This window comes from Pleurodeles waltl, chromosome 1_1 (genome assembly GCF_031143425.1).
Source record: "Pleurodeles waltl isolate 20211129_DDA chromosome 1_1, aPleWal1.hap1.20221129, whole genome shotgun sequence".
NCBI classification, from domain to species: domain Eukaryota; kingdom Metazoa; phylum Chordata; class Amphibia; order Caudata; family Salamandridae; genus Pleurodeles; species Pleurodeles waltl.
In genome coordinates, this window is record NC_090436.1 from 268,475,833 (window position 1) to 268,501,823 (window position 25,991).

The following is a 25,991-nucleotide window of genomic DNA, read 5'->3' on the forward strand; positions in this document are numbered from 1 at the left end:
CCACTCCACTCTACACCACTCCACTCTACTCCACTCCAACCTATTCCATTCTAAGCCATTGCACTATATGCCACTCCTTTGTGTGCTACTACGATATTACCCTATACACCACTCCACTGTATGCCACTACACTGTACACTACTCTACTGTAAGCTATCACACTCTACACCAACCCACTCTTTGCCACTCCACTCTACGCTTATCCACTTTACGCCACTCTGCTGTACTTAACTGTACTCAAGAAGGTAACTGTTCAGTGGGACTAACCTGGTCCCTGTATTCGGCCCATGCTCTATCATGGTCAGCCTGGACTTGTGACTTTCCCCCATTTGAGGGTGACCAGGTAACCACAAGTGCCATATTTCCACTAAAACCTTTAACATTTAATAGCCTTGGTTCTACGGATTAGATTTTTGTTATTGTGGTGTCAATTTATTTATTAAAATGTACTTTATTTTTCCAAATCTGTTTGGGATTTTTCTTGTTCTGTGTTTCCACTTTATTACTGTTTGTGTGCTGCATATATACATATATACTTTACACAGACATTAAAGCATGACTGTTTTGGTTGAAACTAGCAGGGTGATTATGCACAGGTTAATTTAGTAACTTTTGGTGGTTCACCCTGATAAGGCTTGTTGTTGTTGCCAGAATGGGGCTTCCACCCCTCTCAACAAAGAACCCAATTCCTTACAACCACTCTCTGTACGTATCTACTGTTTTTGGGAATCATGGTGGAGCTCTGATTTATAAATAACCCCTGCAGATAATAGAAACTTTGGCAGGTTTGTCTGACTCCTAATACTACCTTCCTAAAAGAGAATAACTTGTTAGAGGGAGGAGTAAGAGACACCTCCCAGTTATTTTCTGCAAAGAGGGTACAATATGAAGCTTTCCTCTAAAGGATAAAGTTATATACCTTTGTGTTCGCCCAGACTCAGCAAAGTCTAGTGAGGAATCCAGATTTTACCAATGGCTTGAATATGTTTTTTCTTGTAAATGGTGAGCAGTTATCAAAAGGGACAAAAGGGGCCAATATTGGCTTTTGGGACTTGGATCCCCTATAATCAAGGAGAGCACAAGGAAGAAGTTTTTCGGATTGAGAGAAGTTCATCTTCTGCAGAGTCATCTTAAAAACACAATTACTGTACAATATGCAACTTTGGACTAGAACTGGAAGAGCTGTGAATCAAGGGAATAACGCATAGTGCTTCACAGAATGAGAACAAGTCCATTTAGCCTTTTTTTTAATTGCCAAAGACATCTGTCTGAGCCCCCTCAGGGTGGTCGCCATGCCCACAACAGCTGTATTCTGCAAAGGTATGTTAAGTAGATTTGCATGGTGCAGCTTATCACCCTTGAGGGTACCTAGATGCCAGAGCAGGAGTATAGGTCTAGAGGTGCTCATAGTTGAACATCCAGGTCTTTAGCTTCTTGCTGAAGTTGAGCAGTAGATTGGTGGTCCTGATATGTAGAGGGAATAGGTTCCAGTTTGTGGCTGCAATGAAGGAGAAAGTGCGACCTCCAGTCTTGCTTTAGCAGATGCAGAGGACTCATGCAAGGCACAGAGTAAAGGTTTGTAGATGTCTAGAGGGTTGGTAGAGTAGGAGTTGGTTATTAAGTTAGGCTGGTCCTGTGTTGTGGAGCTCTTTGTAGGCATGGATGAGAAGCTTGAAATTGCAGTTTTTCTGGACAGGTAGCCAGTGTACTTCGAGAGGTAGGGCATGATGTGTGCGCTTCTGGTGATGCCTAGGATGAGTTAAGCGGCGGTGTTCTGGTTAGGATGTTAGCCTGCTTTTTGCTACTGCAAAGAGGGAAAACTCCACGCTCCTTTTAAGGATTCTATTGCAACTATTAATAACTTGCAGCATGATGGATAACGTTTGACTTTTTGAAAGAAGATTTCAGGTGTAATCTATTTATTTTCACAGCCCATACACCAGTGGACATCTTTGTGATGCAAATCAGGAAAGCTCAGCTGTTGCCAACATCAAGGATGACAGAACATTACAGACAAACAAATCGGATTGCGGTTAACATAACAGGAACGTCATTAGGGCTTCTTGATACTGCAAGGAATCATAAGAGACCTAAGAAGTAGATACCCAGCAGAACTGATACAAGCTAGGAGCTGCCAGCAAATGAAAGGTGCCTGATCTCAAAGGCCTTGAAGGACATATTGAGACACCAAACAAGACAAGAAGATGGAGTCTGTCTTGTCCAAACCAAGGCTGCAATGCAGAGGGATCTAAACAGAAGTTATTGCTTCATCGGAATCCAGAGCCAGGTCTTTATCTCCTTAAGACATGGTCGAACCTATAATGTCTGCAGGTAAAATTAATTGTGTTTTCTGCGTAGCATTATACAATGGATTCAGGTATGCCAAGATATAGGGCGATCTATAGTCCAAATGCAAGAGAATGGTGGTCCCTTTAGAAGTCAACAGGTATGACAGACAGCTACTAATGTCAGACAAAAGTCTCTCAAGCTCTGCGAAAGTGTTTGAGATACACATGTATGAAATGTTTGGAATACACATGTACATGTACCGAGAGCCACACCTCCCAACCTTGGTGCTGTGCTACCATCCATACATTCAACATCAACCTGAGCTACGGAGGCAACATTTTGTTAGCATTAATGCACCTGTGCTCGCTGCCACCCTGGGTTACCTTATAAAGCATAAAAACTAATTGACTGACCACCTTGAACAAAACAAGTAGGGAGGAGTGTTCTGCAAGTAGGACATGTGGCGACTTTAGACTAAGTCGAGGGATAACTGAGGGCCGGGCACTCCACTAGTGAGCAGTCACACAGCGCTCTCCCATCTGACCCTGGCAGTGCTTTCCGCTTCAGCACCTTCTGCCTCTTCAAGGAGCTAGCCGGGCTTGGCTTGCTGGGGCGTTTCTGCGGCTGCGCGAAGGCAGCCTCCTGCTGGTGCCTGGATGCGACTCCTTCCCCCTGCCTCCGCCTCCTGTGCCCCCGTCTCCAACCGCGCGCGTCTTGATGCCGCCCGCCTGCCTCATCCTGCGCCTGCCCGAGCCGCTGAGCTGGTGATCATTCCTGCTGTCAGTACAAGCACCTGACGGACGAACCGACGGGCGGAGGGAGTGGCGCCCAGACACAACCGGTGCAGTAAGCAGCCCCTCAAGCAGCCCCAGCGCTCTTCCCTCCCTAGCCATCCTCCCCTGGCAGCGCCCGGAGCCCCCCCGGTGGCACCACTGGCCGGCGGCGGGGCGGGGGGATAAGGCAGCTTTCACAGGGTGCTATTTCATGGGGATGTGTTCAAGGCAAGAGCGCATCCAGAAGGATATCGACGTGGTCATCCAGAAGTGCAAGGCGGAGAAGGACGGCCTGTTCACAGGTAAGCTGCACATAGCCACCGGGGCGCGCCTGCCACACTCCATATCCCGCCGCCCGGCACAGGGACCCTGGCATTCTCTCCGCTCGCCGTCCACTTCCCCATTTCTGTTTGCTTCACTGCTCTTTCATTTTGCCACATTTATGGGCGATGAGTCACCGAAGAATAAAAGTCCCCGCGTCCTCCTCGCCTTTTCCGCCCACCTTGTGAACGGAAAGCCTGTGAAGGGAGAGGAGAGGAGGCAATGACAGGTGGGGTAGCCCACCTCCCCTGCTGTTGTCAAATGGTGGTGCAACACTGGAGCAGCGGCTCTGTCTAGGCCAGTTTCATGCACCCATTGTTGGGCGGGCATTAATAATAGAGCAGTGCCCACATGAAAAACAGTCGCTCGAAATTCTTGTTGGCTTGTTTCCTTTTATTGGCCTGCCTCACACGTTTCAGTGATGTAGTGCATTTAACGTGTGCCATTTTTGCACGTCCGTGGCCCGGAGGGGCATATATACAGTTACATTTTGGTATTCTGGAGGTGGTTTAAATGGAAGGATAGCGGAGAATAACTCGAATTTAATTTGATGTCTGGTCCTAGACAGGCGAGAAAATCCCCTGTGATTTTGTTCGATGAAAAGAAAATAACAGCGAGAAGTAATGTATTTGCTAATCATTTTTGTGGAGTCGGGGCACAGATGCTGCGGTTGTGTTCTAGCTCTGTTCTAGCTCCTTATGCCCTCGCTTCTCGGTGCTTAAGGTCAGGCAGTTTTGCCTCTCTGTCACATTTCTATACTGCAGCCCCCTACAGGGACTACTGCTCAGGTGTGCATTATTGCTTTCGCTTTCTCATTCACTTCCTTTCTCGCTGTCTTTTTTTTTGCGATGGCACGATTGTCTTCTGTCTAGCAGACACTGACAATGGAATTTCCTTCTGTTGCCATGGCAGCAGTTGCACTTGTTGAAATGAGGGTCTTTCTGCACCTTAACCATCCATCTGCTTCATGTTCATGGGCGCATAACCTCACGCAGAGGCAGAAAGCTCGCTCAAACTTTGTCAAAGTACAATTTATTAATGCGCAGGCAAGTAATGAAAGAGCAATTGTCGTGGGAAATAAAAAGAGCAACCACCTTTTCACTGTAGTCTCCGATGTGTAAGGAAAGCAAATTTTTAGATTTGGCATCAGCCAAGACCTTTTGAATTTACTAAATTTATACGTATAATATGCTTACCTCAAAGGACTTTCTGCCACCTCTCTTCATCCGTTGGTCTGTTGCGTCATTTCAATTTTGCTTTCGCCCACTACATACAGCATGGGACAGTTCGTCAGCCTACTTAAGCCACTGGTCACTTTCACTTTGAGTGACTGCATTTTGTTTTTTTACAAGGAAGACATCCACACATAAGGTACTTCCCTTCAATGCCAGTGTTTTTATTTTTACTTTATAATTACTGCAGTGCTGCCTTTGGTTGACCCCTTCGCTGCCAGGCCTTTCCCCCCTCAAGTGCCAGGCCTTTTTTTGGCTATTTGGGACAGTTTGCGCTTAGGCCCTCATAACTTTTTGTTCACATAAGCTACCCAAGCCAAATGTGCGTCCTTTTTCCCAACATCCTAGGGATTCTAGAGGTACCCAGACTTTGTGGGTTCCCCTGGAGGAGATAGAGAAATTAACCAAACTAATGGGAAAAATGGCTGTAGAAGAAGGCGTGTGTTTTTTCCCCTGCAAATGGCATCAACAAAGCGTTTGTGGTGCTAAAATCAGCATCTTCCTGGCTTTCAGAAATAGGCAGACTTGAATCAGAAAACCACACTTTTCAACACAATTTTGACATTTTACTCGAACATACCCCATTTTGACTATTTTTTGTGCTTTTAGCCTCCTTCCAGTTAGTGACCGAAGTGGGTGTGAAAGCAATGCTGGATCTTGGACAGCTAAACTTTTCTGAAAAGTAGACAAAATTCTGAATTCACCAAGGGGTCATTTGTGTAGATCCGACAAGGTTTTCCTGCAGAAAATAACAGCTGAAATAAAAAAATATTGAAATTGAGGTGAAAAAACAAGCAATTTTTTTTGATGTTTTACTCTGTAACTTTTTCCTGCAACGTCAGATTTTCAAAAGTAATATACCATTACGTCTGCTGGACTCTTCTGGTTGCGGGTGTATATTGAGCTTGTAGGTTCATCAAGAACCGTAGGTACCCAGAGCCAATAAAGGACCTGCATCTTGCAATGGGTTTTCATTGTATACCTAGTATAAAGCAATTCATTTGGTGAAATATAAAGAGTGAAAAATAGGTATCAAGGAAACCTTTGTATTTTCAAAATGGGCACAAGATAAGGTGTTAAGAAGCAGTGGTTATTTGCACATCTCTGAATTCCGGGGTGCCCATAGTAGCATGTGAATTACATGGTATTTCCCAAACAGCCCTATTTTTTACATACTGTCTTACATTTGGAAGGAGAAAATGTAGAGAAAGATAAGGGGAAATAACACTTGTTCTGCTATTCTGTGTTACTCCAAGTCTCCCAATACAAATGGTACCACCCTTGCATGGGTGGGCCAAATGCCAGGAACATGAAACGCAACATGGACACATCACATTTTTACATTGAAAACGTACGTGTTTTTCGGAAAGTGCCTAGCTGTGGACTTTGATCTCTAGCTCAGCCCGCACCTAGGGAAACTTACCAAACCTGTGCATTTTTTAAAACTAGACACCTAGGGGAATCCAAGATGGGGTGACTTGTGGGGCTCTCCCCAGGTTCTGTTACCCAGAATCCTTTGCAAACCTCAAAATGTTGCAAAAAAACACTTTTTCCTCATATTTCGGTGACAGAAAGTTCTGGAATCTGAGAGGAGCCACACATTTTCTTCCACCCAGCATTCCACCAAGTCTCCCGATAAAAATTGTATCTCACTTGTGTGGGTAGGCCTAGTGCCCGCGACAGGAAATGCCCCAAAACACAACGTGGACACATCACATTTTCCCAAAAAAACCAGAGCTGTTTTTTTGCAAAGTGCCTAGCTGTGGATTTGGCCTCTAGCTCAGCCGGCACCTAAGGAAACCTACCAAACCTGTGCATTATTTAAAACTAGACACCTAGGGGAATCCAAGATGGGGTGACTTGTGGGGCTCTCATCAGGTTCTGTTCCCCAGAATCCTTTGCAAATGTCAGAATTTGGCAAAAAAAACACTTTTCCTCTCATTTCGGTGACAGAAAGTTCTGGAATCTGAGGGGAGCCACAAATTTCCTTCTACCCTACGTTCTTCCACATCTCCCAATAAAAATGGTGCCTCACTTGTGTGTGTAGGCCTAGTGCCTGCGACAGGAAATGCCCCAAAACACAACGTGGACACATCACATTTTCCCAAAGAAAACAGACCATTTTTTTGCAAAGTGCTTAGCTATGGATTTTGACCTCTAGCTCAGCCGGCGGCACCTAGGGAAACCTACCAAACCTGTGCATTTTTAAAAATTAGACACCCAGGGGAATCCAAGATGGGGTGACTTGTGGGGCTCCCACCAGGTTCTGTTACCCAGAATCCTATGCAAACCACAAAATTTGGCAAAAAAAACACTTTTTCCTCACATTTCGGCGATAGAAAGTTCTGGAACCTAAGAGGAGCGACACATTTCCTTCTACCCAGCTTTGGTACCTCACTTGTGTGGGTAGGCCTAGTGCCCGCAAAATAAATGCCCCAAAACTCTATGTGGACACATCAAAATTATCAAATACAAAACTACCTGTTTTTGTGCGTTTTTGATCCTGGGCTCAGCAGCCATACAGGGAAACCTAACAAACCCAAACATTTCTGAAAACTAGACACTTGAGGGAGTCCAGGGATTTGTGACTTGTGTGGATCCCTTAGTGTTTTCTTGCCCAGAATCCTCAGTAAACCTCATATTTAGCTAAAAAATCACATTTTCCAACATTTCTGTGTTGGATCACCGCACTGGGACACATTTCCTACCACTCAACGTTCCCCTCAATCTCCTGGTAAAAATGATACCTCACTTGTGTAGGTGGGCCAGGTGCCTGTGACAGGGTAGAGCCAAAAACATTTCAAAATTGAGGGGGAACCAAAGTGGGTTCAAAAGGGCAGTTTGAAAAAAACATTTTTAGGCTGAAAAGTTGGGCAAAAGTTTTATCGGTATAGATGAGACAATGATAGGTAGTAGGAATTTGGTGGATTCCTGCAGATTCTGGAAAATTCCATCACAAAAATGTGGGAAAAATGTGCGATTTCCAGCAAAGTTGGAGGTTTGCAGGTTATTGTGGGTAAGAAAATGGTGCGGGGTGTATGTGAAGCACACCACCCTTGACTCAACCAGATGTTTAGTTTTCAGATGTATCTAGGTCTTGTGGAGTTTTCTACATGGCAGCCTCCCAAAGTCTAAAAAGTGCAGCCCTCACCATTCCTAGTGGGACGATTTTGAGAGTTAGACAAGCTCTCATGGCCCAAATGTAAAACCCAAAACCAAAATAATCAAATGTCCTCTTGCTTGCCGTGGGATAAGTTGTTTTAGTTTGCAGGGGGAGAGGTGAAAGACTGTTACCCCTTTCAGTTGGGGTGGGGGCATAACCATGTCCATACTGGTTGGTAGACCCCACACCACAATTTGTTATTTTTTATTCCCTGGAATCCAGTAGGCTTTCTGCCCCCCTCTGGAGTGGAACAGGGGTAATTGCCTCATCTGTCCACCGATGGGCAGAACAACTTTGGCCCCATTTATTTGGGGTGGGGTATGGCCATACCCCCACCCTCTTTTTTTGAAAAAAAAAAATCTTCCCTGATCTTTGGTGGGCTTTCTGCTCTCCTTGGGGGCAGATGGACCTTCCAAAAATAGGCCAATCTGCCCCCAAGGGGGGTAGATATGGCCAACAGTAATGTGACCAAACAAAACACACACACACCAATCCCTGGTGCCTAATTGGTTTCTGCCCTCCTGGGGGCAGATCGGCCTAAAGGAAATAGGCCGATTTGCCCCCAAGGGGGGCAGAAATGGCCTAAAATAAATTTGCCCCCCAGGGGAACCACCCTTGCCTAAGGGATCGCTCCCCTTGCATGAAATTGGCACATAAAAAATCCCTGGTGCCCAGCGGTTTCTGCCCTCCTTGAGGGCAGATCGGCCTAATAAAAACAGGCCAATCTGCCCTCAAGCGGGGCAGAAATAGCCTAAAATAAATTTGCCCCCCAGTGGAACGACCCTTGCCTAAGAGGTCGCTCACCTTGTGTGAAATTGACAAAACAAATCCCTGGGGTCTAGTGGTTTAGATTGGCATAATAAAAATAGGCCGATCTGCCCCCAATTGGGGCAGAAATGGCCTAAAATAATTTGCCCCCCAGGGGAGCGACCCTTGCCTAAGGGATCGCTCCCCTCCTGTACAAAAGAGGAAAAGTCAACAATCCCTGGCATCTAATGGTTTCTGCCCCAAATTGTCCCCCTAGGGAGCGACCCTTGCCCAATGGGCCGCTCCTCTTATTCATAAATAAATAAAGAAACAAACTCCCTGGTGACTAGTGGGCATTTCTGTAGCCTGATCGCTTCACGATCGGGCTGCAGAAATGCTTACAGAGACATGAAAGCAAAGGAAAGGAAAGGGCTTTCCTTTCCTTCCATGCCTCTGCCTTCCCCTACCCCCTGGTTCGAAGAGAAATGCTTAGCATTTCATTGCGCTGGAAGCTGGAAGAGGTGACCTGTGATGACCATTGATCGCCGTGATCAAGAAACCCTCTAACAGTCGCACCGACAGAAAGGCCTTCTGGTTCACCGAAGACCTCCAAGAATCCAAGCAAGCATGCCGAAGAGAAAAAGTGGCTCCAAGAACAGACACCGGACACCGGACAACCACACAGATTTCAAGAACGCCATCTGCTGACACCACCAACTCATCCGAACCACCAAAAGAACAACCTTCAAAGAACGCATCGACAACAATGCACACAGCTACAAGGAGCTCTTCAACATCGTGAAGGAACTCTCCAACCCTGGCTCCAACATCAACGACATCCCACCATCACAAGACCTCTGGGACTCCCTAGCCACCTTTTTCTTCCTCAAGATCGCAGACATTCATAACAGCTTCAATACGCAGACTCCCGTCAACCATCAACACCACAGACTCACTACCCACTAGCCTCCTGCTCTCCTCGACCCACGTCAACGACGACGACACAATCAAAACCATGAACACTATCCCCTCCGGCTCACCATCCGACCCCTGTCCTCACCACATCTTCAACAAAGCGAGCTCCGCCATTGCACCCCAACTCCGGAAGATAATCAACAGTTCCTTCGAGACCGCCACCTTTCCGGAGAGCTGGAAACACGCCAAGATCAAAGCCCCCCTCAAGAATCCCAAGGTGGACCCATAGGACCTCAAGAACTTCCAGCCCATCTCCCTGCTCCCCTTCCCAGCAAAAGTAATCTAGAAAATGGTCAACAAACAACTGACCAGTTTCCTCGAGGAGATCAACACTCTGGACCCGTCCCAATCTGGATTCCGCAGCAACCACAGCACCGAAACCGCCCTCATCTCTGACACCGCCGATATCAGGATCATACTTGACAACGGCAAAACCGTGGCCCTCATCCTCCTGGCCGTGTTCAACACCGTCTGCCACCACATTCTACGCACACGCCTCAACGATGCAGGGATCTGCGACAGAGCCCTGGACTGGATCATCTCCTTCCTCACCGGCAGAACTCAGAAAGTCCGCCTCCCTCCATACTGCTCTGAAGCCACCAAAAACATCTGCGGCGTACCCCAGGTAACGTCCCTCAGCCCGACCCTCTTAAACATCTGCATGGCACCGCTCGCAAACATCGCCGATCTCACAACCTGAATATCGTCTCATACGCCGATGACACCCAGCTGATCCTCTCCCTCACCAAGGACCCCGCCACCGCCAAAACCAACCCTCACAAAAGAATTAAGGCCATTGCCGAATGTATGAAGAACAGCTGCCTGAAACTGAATTCTGACAAAACTGAAGTCCTCATCCTCGGCTCCACCCCCTCTGCATGGGATGAGTCCTGGTGGCCTGCCACACTGGGAACCGCACCGACTCCCACTGAACACGCACGCAACTTGGGATTGATCCTGGACTCATCGCTATCAATGACCCAGCAAGTCAACGCCATCTCTTCCTCCTGCTTCAACACCCTCCGCATGCTTCATAATATCTACAAATGGATCCCCACTGAAACCAGAAAATGGTCACCCAAGCCCTCGTAAGCAGCAAACTGGACTACGCCTAAACCCCCTCTACGCAGGAACCACAGCCAAACTCAAGAACAGACTACAACACATACAGAACACCTCCGCATGCCTCATCCTGGACATCCCCCGCCACATAACAGCCCGCCTGAGAGACCTGCACTGGCTCCCCGTCAACAACAGAATCACGTTCAAACTCCTCACCCATGCTCTCAAGGCTCTACACAAGACCGGACCAGAATACCCCAACAGACGGCTCTCTTTCTACACCCCGATCCGACAGCTTTGCTCCACTGACCTTGCCCTTGCCAGCGTCCCACCCATCCACAGAACGACTGCTGGCGGAAGATCGTTCTCCCACTTCTCCGCCAAGACATGGAACACTCTTTCCACCCACCTACGACAGACACAGGACCTACTTACCTTCAGGAGACACCTCAAGACCTGGCTGTTCGATCAGTAGCTGCCTCCTCCTCCCCCCATCAGCGCCTTGAAACCCTCATAGGTGAGTAGTGCGCTTTACAAATTCTTTGATTGATTGAGTGCACGATTTGTGCACTGACGTCATCAGACGTCACTGGGGAGGTGGTGGGGGGGTGGAAGGGTAAGTGATTCCCCTTCCATCCCTGCCCTGGGGGAGTGGGTGGGAGGCTCAAGGGGAGAGCTCTAGCACTCCCCCCATGAGCTGGGTGCAGGATGAGCTGGCCTCGGCACATGTCGACCGTGGCTGAGCATGAGACCAGTTCTTACTGGGCATCCGAGGAGTTAATAGCCTAATGTGATAGCAGGACACACAAGGTCGGCTTCATCAGATCCCAGCTTTTACTAGTGCTGTTGTAAATTCCTTTCTGTGAGGCCTTGTTTATCTAACTGGTGCCTTTCCACATCAGCTAACATGAACTTTGAATATTAGCTAATCAGTGTTCTTTCTCTTGCCAATCCTGGTCTTTTTTTACCTTTCCTTTTTCTTCTTTTTTCTTTCCCTCTTTATTGCTTTCTTTCTTAGATTCCTTCTCCCTTTGTTTCTTCCCTTTTTCTTTCTTCTTTCCTTCAATGTTGCTTTCTTTCTTACCTTTATTCTGTTTCATTCTTTCCTTACATCTTTTTCTCTCTTGTTTTTCTATTGTCTTATTTCTTTAATTCTTTCCTTCATCGTTGTTTTTTTCTTTCTTTCCTTCTTCCTTTCTTTCTTTCTTCTCACCTTCATTCTTCTCACCTTCTTTCTTCTCGCCTTCTTTCTTTCTTGCCTTCATTCGTCTTTCTTGATTTCTTTCTTTCTTGTCTTCTTTCTTTCTAGCCTTTTTCTCAAACTCAAAGGCAAGAGGCTACCAGCCAGTGCCAGACCATTTGACTTTTTTATAGGTCTGTGTTAGCAAAAACCTCTAGATTTAGCTAAAATTATATGCATAACATATTTAGTTATATGGGTTTTTATAGCCAGGATTCATCTGTTAGTCTGTTGTTGGGTCATCCACGTTATTCTCTCACCAACTCCAGCCTGTATCAAAGGGCAGGTTGTCTGCCCGCTTTAGCCGTTGTTGACTTCACTATGAAATATGGCATACTTCCCTTTAACAATAGTATATTCACACACAAAATAGTTCACTTCAATGCCAGGGAGTTTTAAGGTAATGTCTGCTTTTTTGAGACCACAACATATTTTTGCTATTAGCCAGTGTTTTTTCTAGATTGATGAACAGCTTCTTGAACAATAAAGAGTTACAAAACTAATGGCAACATAAAAAAAAGAATTGCCAAGGCAATGGTGGCCAGTAGCAGACCTATTGACTTTGCCAATGCTTGTTTTGCATGATTAGCCTCCAGTTTTTTGGACTGAGGCTGCTGGTCTATGGACTTTTTGAACACTGGGGTCATGCCTTCCAGCATCCCATGAATGTGCTCTGACCACCAAAAACATGTTGAATTAGTTAATCCCTGATTGGTATTTAACTTACCTATAAGTCCCTAGTATATGCTACTCTGTGTACCAGGGCCTGTCATTAGTCTCTAGTCACTAGTAGATGGTAGCATATATTGTGCCACCACTAAAGTGACAAAGCGTCTCTTTAGGCCTGCCACTGCAGCCTCAGTGTGTAGTTTTAAAACTGCCAACTTGACCTGTCAAAATAAACCCCTTGCCGGGCATAAACTTTCCTTTTTCATACTCATGTGTCACCCTCTGGTGGGTTCTAAATGCCCATAGGGCAGGGTGTATGGTTTTTTAAAAGTAGGACATGTGTACTTACATTTTACACTGTGGCATGGCTGGCTCTGCCATAAAAAAGCAGTGGGTTACATTATAACTGCTTATCTATTACTTCAGTATGAGAATAGCTAGAACCATGACTCAAGTACTCAAATTAATAGGATTTTAAAATTCATTCTTATTTTAAAATTAGATTTTAAATCACTGTTTCGAAAATGCCACTTTTAGAAACTGCATATTTTCCAGGCTCGTAGCCTTTATTAGCCCTTTCAGAGATAAATCCCAACTGTCAACTGGCAGCCTTCTGGGAGGTGTTTATTCCTCTTGGAAAAGGGGAACAAAAGGGCCCTGGCTGGGAGGAGGTGTGACTTCTTTCTGAAAAAATGGCTTCAAGGATGTAGCCACCAGCTATACTAGCTTCAAAGGGTCAGCCCCTCTCAGAGCCAAATGTAATTCACACACAGGCCTGCCCCTGCCATTGTTTAAGCAACAAGAGTGGCACTTGTTCCAGTGGGGGGAAACCTGTCCCAGAACTGGTTTTGTTGGGGGAACAACAACCTACTAGACACACCTCAGGGGTGTTCCAAGACCAAAGGAAGAAAGATTCTGCCATGATGGAGTTTCCCAGAACAGGGCACTATGGGGTTGTTTAGGGCCAAACCCCCAGGAAGTGATGTTCTTATGCTCTGAACTTACCCACCAAAGTCAACAGCTTCACTGGGACTTCATCTGGTGTCTCTCTAGCCTCATGGAACCCATTTTGGCAACAGCCTACTGCCTTGCAGCGCTGAAAATTTTCGACTTCAAAAAAAGTTTAAAAGCCAGACGATAAGTTTCCATGGTCCAATCCTTGTCCCCATATTGGACCTGTGCTCCATCGCTTTAGACCTTAATTTTGTCTTTGATCTGAGGTGTGGGTGCAGGTCTGCCAGTTTTATCCTTGCTCCTGGGTGAAAAACAGGGGGGTCCTGGTTCTCCAATCAGGTGCAGGGTTCTTCTCCCTGTGAGGACCACTTCCTGGGAAGTGTGGCAAAAATCAATCCCAGGAGGCAACATTCCTCAAAAATCCATCATGGCTGAAAGTGATTTTTGGAGGTTACACCTGGCTGAGCCCACCCACTGGTGTGGCTGAAAATCCTAAACACACCCCTCTCCTGCCCTCTCCTAATCTAATCAAGGGGGCACCTAACCGTCTGGGTTTGCAGGATGTGGGGGTGTTGCTGGGTTGCTCCAAGTGTCCTTCTCTGCCTTTGAAGACCAGTTTGGCAGCCCTCCCCCTTCCTGCCTCACCATCTGCTGAGGGGAGATCTCCTCCCACATGCACATCTCTTTGTGTGAAGCCAGGCCACTTCACACTTCATCAAGGCAGCCTGGCCAGGCTGCCAGAGGCTGGCCAATCAGAGCACAGCAGCAAAAACACTGCAGGGCTGAAGTTGGCAACTTTTTAGGTGACCAGATACCCGTGGTTGGAGCTTTGTTGTTTTTGGCACTAGAAACATATAAAAGTTTGAAAAATCTTATCTATGGTTCCCCACATCTGATTTTTGTCATTTTTATTTCTAATTGCTCATTACTGTTTTAGAGCCTACATTAGGAATGAGTTACCAGTATTAAAACGGAATGTTTAGGCCTTACAATGTGTACAGGCAGACTTGGAGACATGCTTTCCAGTGTCACTAGAGACTTTTAATTTACAGGGCTGGTTACATTTTAACTGGTTTTGTAATGATAAATTCTTTAAATATTTCTCCTAAGTTTAACCTGTTTGCTCTGTGCTACAGCAACCAAGGATTGAGCTCAGGCTAAAATTATTGAGATCTAACTGGACTCAGTCAGCAATATTGTCATTAATATTTGGACTTCCTTATAATAAAAATAATAATTCACTTTCTCATACCGTCCTTGAGAGAGTTGTTTGTTCATTGCATCAGTAGGCTCGTTTCCTATGTCAGCCAAACTTTGTTCTAGTTGTGCTGATATATTTCAGTAAATGGTCACATGCCTACCTTGAACTGCACTAACAACATGACATGGGCCTCAAAATTAAAGCAACAGCTAGTACTAATTTCTTATAGCCACACCCAACCCTTTTGAAGGTTCCATAAATTTAACACAAGGCAAGATATCAGATCACAATAACTTCATCACCCAAACAAGTATCAACTTTAAAATCCCGATTTAGAAATAAAACACTCTTATCTGTATGTCAACCATCTTTTAATCCAGCCCCTTCCTTGAATCCACTTCTGAGTTTTTGTGCCCGTTTTTACAAATGCAAATGACTTTTTGATAATCAACATTCTTCAGTACAGTTTTAAAGCAGTTTAAGTTTGTCACAGAAGGAGACCTACATTAATGGCTGAACTGATGATCTTGGTTCCTGGAGACTTGGGTTCTTTCCTGGCTGTGGTTTTTTACCACAAATAATCTTATTCTAGGAAAATATATGTTCTGCATGTGATTGTAATTGTAAATATTTGTTAGTGTTTAAAAATGAACAATTGAGCAGTGCTTTGTGTGTTGTCATTGTCATACATCCTCCTCATGGGCTAGCTTCTGTCTCAAGTAAGGCCTGCAAACAACTCTGTTTTATGCACACATCATGTTTCAAATTCTTCAAACACAATACCAAGCATTAACAAAGAGTGGCTAATACCAAACTGGTACAAAGTTAAGGCGACCATCCTTTCTAATAGTAAAACCATTTAGTGAGTGTACATTGCAGAAGGGAAACATCAGTTCCAGTGTCTAGCTGGCAGTGTTTACCATTATTACGTTGGCAGGGAACCTAGTATATTAAGGTGACCACAGAAGTACATATTGCCTTGGTTAAGAACCAGTTTACATAACAATGGCAGACACAACTGTATAATTTCCATATACCAGTTCCAATATCTATTTGAATGGATAGGATAGGTAGTGTATATACCAATGTCTCTGGACGGGCAATATATATTCTAGTGGCTGGTGTTGGCACTAAGGCCCTCATTACAACCCTGGCGGTCGGTAATAAAGCGGCGGTAATACCGCCAACAGGCCAGCGGTAAAAAAAAAAGGAATTATGACCACGGCGGAAACCGATCAGAGAGACAACCACTTTAACACACCGACCGCCAAGGCGGTATCAACAAGCACCATGGCGGTAACCACCAACAGCCAGGCAGAAGACAATGTACCACCCACTGTATTAAGACAGGCCTATCCGCCACCTTTTCCGGGGCGGTACCAATGATATCAAAAGCACAGCGGAAACAGAACACAGAAGTCAAAGGACTCACCTCTGGAGACTCAGGGAACAACCACGACGCAATGGAGCCCGAGTTGCAAATTTTTCCGATGCTCGTCTAACTTTTCCTGCATTATGAACATCAACGCCGGCGAAGACGACCTCGGTGAGTGCTGCCGCCTAGCACACAGGGGAGGAGGGAGGAAAAAGAGAGCGACACACACACGTAACACGCAACACCCCTACCCCAACACCATACACAAAATCAGATGCAGTAACATTGCATATATATCCCGTGCCCCTCAGGAATAATGCAAGTACAAAAAGATTGGAACAAAGTGAGTGTAATACGATAAAATAACATGAATAAGTGCATCAAAATACAAACGTATATACATATTTACAAATGGAGGTACAATGCCCAGTTCTCAATGTCCGTGGGCCTCAGGGCCACATCACATAGGCCAAGGCCCCACCTCACTCCTGCAACAACAGTGAGAGAACACTGCAGGGGCATTAGGTCGAAAATACACAGGCACCTCAGGAGGACGGGGAATGAGGGGGCACCTCAGCCGGAAGATGGTACAACGCCACTGGTCCTGGAGGGGGCTACATGCCCTGTGCGATGTCCTGGGGAGTGCAAGGCCACAGTATCTCAAGTGGGTGGTTTGCCCACTGCGTTGTCCTGGGGAGTGCAAGGCCACAGTCTCTTAAGTGGGTGATTTTACCACTGCTTGGTCCTGGGGAGTGCAATGCCACAGTCTCTCAAGTGGGTGGTTTGCCCACTGCTTGGTCCTGGGGAGTGCAAGACCACAGTCTCTCAAGTGGGTGGTGTGCCCACTGCTTGGTCCTGGGAGTGCTAGTGCCACAGCCTCTCTAGTGGGTGGCTTCTTCCACTGGTTCTGGAGGGGGCATTGTGCCAGGTGTGCTTCATCCTGGGAAGGATGGGGTGAGTGGATGGCTTCTTCCACTGGTTCTGAAGGGGGCATTGTGCCAGTGTGCTTCATCCTGGAAAGGATAGGGTGAGTGGATGGCTTCTTCCACTAGTTCTGGAGGGGACATTGTGCCCTGTGATGCAGATCTTGGGGAGTGCAAGGTCACAATCTCTCACCTGGGTGTCACACCTACAGGATTTGCAGGCTCCAGGACGCACTACAGCCCATGGAGGCAGGACTACACACTGCCCGCCGGCGGTGACAACTGCTCAGTGGTGGCAGTGGCGGGGCTGGTGTCGCAGCTGGAAGTGGTGGGGTTAGGCTCCAGCCCTTCCCCTGCAGCCATGGATGGCTGCCCACTGGGGCTGCTGCTGCTGGCAGTGGTGCTGGTGGCGGTGCTGGTAGCGGTGCTGGCAGTGGTGGGGGGAGGCTCCAGCCCTTCCCCTGCAGCCTCGGACGGCTGCCTACTGGGGCTGCTGCTGCTGGCAGTGGTGCTGGTGGCGGTGCTTGTGGTGGTGCTGGCAGTGGTTGGGGGAGGCTCCAGCCCTTCCCCTGCAGCCTCGGACGGCTGCCCACTAGTGCTGCTGCTGGTCGCAGTGGTGCTGGTGGAGGTACTGGAAGTGGTGGGGGGAGGGTCCAGCCCTTCCCCTGCAGCCTCGGACGACTGAACCACCATGGTTGGTGGTGGGGGCTCAAAATGAGTCCCAGCACCAGTCCTCCTGTCCTTCTTGCCTGCAGTTGCAGGCCCCTTGCCCTTCACTTTCGCAGCTAGTGGTGCCTCCTTGCCCTTCCCTTTTGCAGCTGGTGGTGCCTCCTTGCCCTTCCCTTTCGCAACTAGTGGTGCCTCCTTGCCCTTCCCTTTCGCAGCTGGTGGTGACTCCTTGCCCTTCCCTTTCGCAGCTGGTGGTACCTCCTTGCACTTCCTTGATGCACCTGGTGCAGGCACACTTTCAGTAGCTATCAACACTACTGTGGCCGTGGACTGGGTGGCTGAGGTGCTCGCCTGGGTTCTGACCACCTTGGCCTGACGTGAAGGACGGGGGAGGAGTAGGGAAGAGGTCAGCAGTGGAGAGGAAAAGCTTCTTAGGGACATTGGGGCAGGAAGAGGGTGAAGCTTTGGGATTGGAGGGAGAGGAAGTGGTTGTAGGAGGTGTCTGCTGTGTTTGAGTGCAGGTGCATGGGCTAGATGCTGTTTTCAGGTGGATGGCTGTTGGGCATCTGAGTGCTTGTGTTTGTGTACTTTGGGAGGAGGGGACACAGACACAGTGGAAGAGGACACAGGGGACGTGTGCATGGATGTGGGGGTGGTGACTGCCAGTGAGGGGTGTGTAGTGTTAGGTGTGCTGGTGATGGGGATAGTGGATGAGGATGTAGTGCATGCAGGTGTGAGTGGAGACGCTACTGGGAAAGGGGTGGATGAGGAGGAGGAGGGGGACACAGTGGAGGCAGTGGATGTTGGAATGTCTGCATCTGGATGGTGTTTGTGTGAGTGCCTGTGGGATGATGTGTGGTGCTTGTGTTTGCCTGAACCACTCCTGTGTGTTGTCCTGTGTGCATGCTGGTCTGCCTGTGTGCTTGCGATAAGTTGGAGTTGACGGGAATGGGATTGGGTAGAGGAAGTTGGAGAGGGGAGGTTAGAAACAGGGACAATGGCTGCCATCAGAGAGGAGGCCAGAGCCTGGATTGATCTCTGTTGGTCCACCATGCCAGAGTGAATGCCCTTCAGGAATGCATTTGTTTGTTGCAAATGGGCTGCCAGCCCCTGGATGGCATTCACAATGGTTGACTGCCCAACAGAGATGGATCGCAGGAGGTCAATAGCCTCCTCACTCAGGGCTAACTGGGGCAGGGCCTAAGGTGCCTGGGGCAAAGGAGATGCCCACCCTCCCGGAAACACACAGAGGGGCTGCTGGGATGGCGGTGCTGGTACGGGGGGTGGCAGCTGTACCTGTAGTTGGGGTGGGCACAGAGATGTCCGCCACCACCAGGGAGCTTCCATCGGAGGAGGTATCGCTGTCCGAACTGTCCACTCCTGTCTCCGCCGTGGTGCTCCCCTCGCCCTCCGTCTCACTGGTGCCCTTGCCATCAGTGGATTCTGCCTCCTGGGCCATGTGGGATGCAGCTCCCTCCATTGCCGGTGCCTCAGCTCCTCCGCCAGTTGATGCTAATTCACAGAAGGACAGGGTGACAAAACAAAAAGAGAGGGGAAGAGACAAAGGATGCACTTGGTCAATGGCAGCTCCAACACCACCGTTGGCGTACACGACACACACACACACAGGGAACAGCCCTACGCATTACGGAATGCACTACCAGTCACAATGCTAGTCACCAGGCCATGGACAGTAATACCTAACGCCAATATCAGCATACCTGAGACCCACGGACCCCTGCCCAGTAGTGGATGCCTACTAGCTTGGTTGGAGGTGGTTCACGTCATACCCTGCCCCAACATGGGACCAGACCCTGCAATGTCCCGTGTGACCTAGGGGCACCCACTGGCCCACATCCCCCACCCGAAGACCACCCCACCACGTGCAAGTAGTATGTTGGGAAACTGTACTCACGCCATATACCCGTTTTCTGATGGGCGTTGACCTGCAGAAACATACACATAGCAAAAGGTATCAGTCAGACCGTCTGGCCTGTTACACTCATATCCCAACATAGCCCTCCCATCCCCTTACGCACAGACATTGTGCACCATACATGCAGCACGCTGCTCAGGGCCCTTCCACCAACCCCCCTACACGAGGACCTCACACACAGCACTCCATGCATTCATGCCCCATGCATCGTTCTCACAGTGTACTCACCTGTTGGTCTGGAGGCCTAAACAGCATTCGGTACTGGGGTAGGACCCCATCTACCAGTCTCTCCAACTCCGCAGCGGTGAAGACAGGGGCCCTTTCCCCAGTGACACAAGCCCTGGTCGGTTCCAGACACAGGTCAAAGCAGCACTTGCAGTGTTGGTCCTTTCCTGTTGAAGGTCAGTTAGCAAGTGGGTGAACAGATAGAAAATGGCGGTCACGTACGCAGCGGTGCATACCGTCACTGCCGGTGTACATCAGCATTGGCCACTGTAACCCGTAGTACCCAATGGGATCCAAAGAGGAGTTGCATGGGGGTTTTCGACTGTTTCCCCCCGCAATGGCGTACAACGCATTACCTCATTTCCACATGTCCCTCCATACAGGACAGGTGGATGCCATTTTCGAGGGGGGGCAGTTCATGACACCTAACTGCGTCACAGTACACATAAGCACCATTTGGGCCTATACAACAATATTGTGTTACAGTCACAACATGCAATGCAATGTAGTGTTTGAAAATATGGAATACTGACCAGCTACTCACCTTTTGCCCCCTAGATTGCAACCGCTGCGGATGAGTAGGAGATGGAGACATCCCCCCATGTACATGCCTCTGGTGGACTTTATCTTCACCTATAGACTGCCTAAACTCACCGCCCCCGGAGAAACGAACAGATTTTAAAAAATCGAAAGAGCATTCACTCCATGAGTGTGCAGATAGTGTTCCTGGCGGACCAGTACATCTCCCATGTCAATGCAAAGTATCCTGGATCTGTGCATGATGCCTTTATCCTGAGGAATAGCAGCATCCCATATGTGATGGCTCAACTCCAGAGGCGCCGGATGTGGCTAATAGGTGAGCCTTGGTTCCCACCTAGGGGTTGTTGGTGTATGGGTATAGTGTGGGCCCTAAGGGTTAGTGTGTGTCTAACAGTTGTCCCTCGATATTTGCAGGTGACTCTGGTTACCCCAACCTCTCATGGCTACTGACCCCTGTGAGGAATCCCAGGACAAGGGCAGAGGAACGTTACAATGAGGCACATGGGTGAACAAGAAGAATAATAGAAAGTACATTCGGCCTCCTGAAGGCCAGGTTTCGTTGCCTCCATCTAACAGGTGTACTGTAGTACTACTCATCCAAGAAGGTGTGCCAGATCATCGTGGCATGCTGTATGTTGCACAACCTTGCCTTACGTCGCCAGGTGCCTTTTCTACAGGAGGATGAGGCTGGAGATGGGTGTGTGGCAGCAGTGGACCCTGTGGACAGTGAAGATGAGGAGGCAGAGAATGAGGATGAGGACAACAGAAGTGCTAATATAAGACAGTACTTACAATGACACACAGGTAAGACACTGTAATTACACTTTACATTGACAGTTTTGTATTTGACATTGTCACTGGCAGGCTGATTTTCCAACTTCTTTGGCCACTTACTGTACCCTTTGGCATATCTATTTTCAGATACATGTGACCCACTATCGCTCCTAGTGTGTTGACTTCAGCTAACTACAGGTCATTCCTATGTATATAATACTGTACAGTTATATTGCAGTGTTTAAAGCTTGTTAAACGAATACATGGTTAAATGATTTGACAGACTCCATACTTGTATTTATTCAAATGGTGTTTATTTAAGTGCTAATAATTAGAGGGGGGTGTGCAATGGGCTGGGGTGATGATGGAGGAAAGTCCAGGATAGAGTCCAGTCTATTTGTATCACAGGTGCATTGTCCAAGGGGGCATATTCAGGAGAGTCTTAGTTCCTAGCGGGGGTTTTGGCAATGTTCTCTGGCTTCTGCTTGGATCTCAGGGACCGTTTGCAGGGTTGTTCTCCTTCTGCAGGGGGTGGGGTGCTGGTGGCCTGTTGTCCCTGTGGTGGGAACTCCTGTCCACTAGCGGCAGCGTAGGTGGAAGGCTGTTCATCGGTTTGGCTAGTGTCAGGGGCCCGGTGGTGTGCCGCTGCCTCCCTCATAGTGTTGGCCATGTCTGCCAGCACTCCTGCAATGGTGACCAGGGTGGTGTTAAAGTCCTCCCTGATCCCTAGGTACTGTCCCTTCTGCAGCCACTTGTTCTCCTGCAACTTGTCCAGTATCTGGCCCATCGTCTCCTGGGAATGGTGGTATGCTTCCAGGATGTTGGTGAGTTCCTCCTGGAGAGTCGGTTCCCTGGCCTGTCCTCTCCCTGTTGCACAGCAGTCCTCCCAGCTTCCCTGTTGTCCTGTGCCGCTGTCCCCTGAACCATGTACCCACTGCCACTGACCCCAGGTCCCTGATGTTACTGTGTTTGTGGGGTGGCCTGGGGTCCCTGTAGTGGTGGACACAGTGCTGATTGACGTGTCCTGGGGACAGAGGTATGGGCCCGCTAGGTGGGCACTGTGGTGTTGTTTCGTGAGCGGGTAGGCTCTGTGGTGGTATGGGACTGTGCCCGGGTTACCGACTGTCCGGAGATCCCTGATGGGCCAGGTTGGTCATCCAGATCCAGGCGTCTACAGCTGCTGTCATCACTGTGGGCCTCTTCTGGAGGGGGACTGGATGTTGCTGGCACCTCCTCTCCAGTGACGTTGGGTGGGGGACCTGTGGGGATGTAAATGCAGTGTTATTGTTTCTGTGTGTGTCATCTTGTGCATGGGTGTGTTGCCCTGTATTGTTGTTATTGCCCTTGCAGCTTTGCCTTGAGTGAGTAGTGATTTTGTGGGCTAGGTGATTCTCTAATGTGCATGCTTTAGTGATGGGTGCCCATGCAGGTCTGTGAGGGGTGTCTATGGATTGGTGTTGCATGCAGGGCTTGGTATTGGGACGAGTGGGTTGTGATGGTGGGGTGTGTGTGAGGTGGTGGGGTGATGGGAGTGAGGATAAGGGTTTGTGATGGCATGCAGGTAGGAGGGGTAATAGTAATAGAGATTTGACTCACCAGAGTCCAGTCCTTCTCCTACTCCTGCCAGGCCCTCAGGATGTATGATTGCCAATACTTGCTCCTCCCATGTTGTTACTTGTGGGGGAGGAGGTGGGGTTCCAACACCAGTCCTCTGTACAGCTATTTGGTGTTTTGCTGCTGTGGAACGCACCTTCCCCAGTAGGTCGTTCCATCTCTTCCTGATGTCATCCCTTGTTCTGGGGTGCTGTCCCACGACGTTGACCCTGTCCACGATTTTCCGCCATAGCTCCATCTTCCTTGCACTGGGCGTCTGCTGCACCTGTGTTCCGAATAGCTGTGGCTCTACCCGGATGATTTCCTCCACCATGACCCTTAGCTCCTCCTCAGAGAACCTGGGGTGTTGTTGCGGTGCCATGGGTGTATTGTGAGTGGTGTGGGTGAGGGTGTGTGGGATGCTTTGTTGGGGTGTGTGATGTGGGGTGCGTGGATGGTATATAGGTGATGGTGGTGTGTGTCTGTGGATTGTCTGTGGTTTTGCTATCTCTCTTGTCACACTTGTTTGTAATGGTAAAGGGTTGTGGGTAATATGTGTGTGTTTTATAGTGGTGTGTGGGTGTGGTGTGTGTATGGGTGTGAGGTGTATGTAGTTTGAATTGTCCTATGTGGTGTTTTTTTGTATGTGTGTGTGTATTTTGAGCGCAGCGGTATGTATCACCAATGGTTTAGCTCCATTGAATGTCCGCTGCAGTGATTCATGGGTCAAAATGCTGTGGGCATAGTTCTGTTGGCGTAACGGTGTGGGTTTTGGTACCGCCAGTTTATCACTGACCTTTGGGCTGGCGGACTTGTGTGTGTGGCTGTACAGTGACGGATTGCTATGTATGGATCATAATATGGGTGGCGGTAATCTGCTGCGGCGGCGGTATGTTGGCAGCAGTCAGCATGGCGGTAAGAGGGATCTACCGCTAATGTCATAATGAGGGCCTATGTTTCTAGGCAATAGTGACATTCTAACGAGTGTGAAATCTGTATTTATTTAAATGGCTAAGAATGTTATTGCATTTATTTAAATGGCAAAGAACATTATATGCATCAGGTAGTGGCAGGACATTGTGCATTGGGCAGCAGCACTATATATTTAAGTGGCTGGCCATCTTAATATATATTCCAGTGTCTGAGGAGGAGGATATATCTCTTAGGCCTGGCCGGCAGCCAGTGTGCTGTTAGCAGGAGTAACCAGTATGCAACTAATGAGCACCATAGATTGCGATGGTTACAGGAGGCAGGCAATTAATGAACTGGCTGCCGAATAAACCACATTTCAAAGCCTGGGAAATAGTGTATGTTCTAGTGGGCAGGCCACAGTATAGTACATACAGCATTGAAAAGAGGAATATGTATACATTGTGTTGACTGGGGTGAATTATTTCTATGGATAAGCATGCATTATATTTTTTAAAGGTTAAGTGATTAACACACCGTAAGTGCATACATTGCAGTAGTAGCATAGCATATTAGGTATATGTACGCTAATGGGTGTGTTGGTATATTGTAGTGACTTGGGAGTAGGTTATAGCAAGTAAATAAAGGAGAGTGTATTCATATCAAGAAATGCTCTTGTGGAAATATATATTTCCAGTGGTATGGGCAGTGTAACATGCATAGTTATAGGTAATACACACTTCTAATATTTATATATTCCACTGCTTGGGGTAAGTATACATCACAAGGCCCGAGGAATGATACAAATCTGTATGGTTGTGGTACTTTATACTCCAATAGTTGGTAAGAGTGTGCGGGGGTATTTAGTCAGTGAGGGTTATTTAAAGTTAATGTACTATTCACTCCATCCATCCCTCTACATAACAATGCGACTTAGATTGCAGGTCTCACAATTTCCAAGACAACCACTTGTGAACAAAACAACCTCCCCATTTTTTAAAATATCTTTATTGGATCTTGTTATTAACAAAACATCACAATGGTAACATTTCAGGTATGTTAGCAGTGCATATTTCTGGGAACAAAGTCTTTGTTACATCATCAAGCTAGACATGGATACAAAAGATACAGGGAACAGTAAAGGATATATGCTTAATTTATGCCCATGGAGCACCCACTAGCTGGAATAGGGGAAGGTAAAACAGTTGGCAGTGAGAAAAAAAAGGCAAACATCAAGGAACAAATATAGCAGGCCATTAGTGAGTAGATATGTGTAGTAGTGCAGGTTGGTAGAGGCATCTCACAGTGTCCTGTACTTTGCAGGTGTAGGTGTCTATTGATATTGCCATGCCCCAAAGGCTCAGTTCCAGTTTTACCCAATCAGGCAGTGTACCAGTGTTCATTGTTGCAACGAGTGCCCTGTTCTTGGGTGCACAGAAATCCAAATACTGTATGGCAAATTCGAGCTGCTTGCGGTGTACGTGGTGGCACAGTACCTCTCTGTCAAGCAGTGCTGCTGGTTCATTCCAAGCTACTGCTTGGCAAACATTAAGGTAAGTTGCTCTCCTCCTCATCAGGAGTTGGGGGGTGCTGGTGTGACCAGAGCGCCAATGAAGGTATGGCATCCTTGGTGGTGCCCAGGTAAACCTTGGGGAATCCATCTGGTGCAAATCACAGCATGTGGGCTTGAATGCCTGATCACCGCAGTATTCCTTCAGTTGGGTGACGACCCAAACCCTTGGCCAAATTGGTACTGACAGCCTCTCCTGGCATACAAGGTTGCTGTGGTACTCACAATCCAGACACAGACTCTCCTTATGTGATCACCCTCACTATAGTGGCCCCTTCTGGCATGCGGGGATTCCGATTTTTGGCAGCCACAAGGCTTGAGCTTCTTGCCCAAAATGAGTTCAGCGGTTACCCCCCTCTGGCATATGGAGTTACCATGAGCCAGAGGTGCAGGCCTGGTGTTCCTGCATGGCTCAGCTTAAGGCAGCCCTCTTCTAGCATGCGTGGATCGCAGAGCTGATACTGCACATGGGAAATGACTTAATTGGTAAACAGCCTAACACCTTGCACATGTAATCTATTGCAGGGCTCCCCACTTAACCTTGCTCCCACCAATACTCTCCTCTCCCTGACAGGGCACACTGGTTTTGACAAGCAGACAGGCCATGGTGCTCCAGGGAAGATGACCATGGCATCGTAGGTGATGTCCCCTCACACTGCAGGGAGGGGAGCAGGCCTTTGCTCCTAGTCCTGATCACAGGCAAAAGTCTTGAAGATTTTCCCCTTTTCATACAGTCTTTATTGCAGCTTGGCAGATGACAAAGTGTGGGGTCTAAATCGCAAATTCTTATAGTCCTTTTCCAGACATCATATGTGATTGATAGTCTGAGTCTTAAAATTTTTATTGTTGAG

At 47.9% G+C, this 25,991-nt stretch overlaps 1 protein-coding gene across 1 annotated transcript in view; it reads left to right on the plus strand.

Annotated features, from left to right (window-relative positions):
- Positions 1-2,933: 2,933 nt before the first annotated feature.
- PARP8 (poly(ADP-ribose) polymerase family member 8) overlaps positions 2,934-25,991 on the plus strand; it is a 636,820-nt gene continuing 613,762 nt past the window's right edge. Inside the window, exon 1 of the mRNA XM_069221607.1 lies at positions 2,934-3,364. Coding sequence (XP_069077708.1) covers positions 3,274-3,364 — 91 coding nt within the window. The 5' untranslated portion in view covers positions 2,934-3,273. The remainder of the gene's footprint in view (positions 3,365-25,991) is intronic.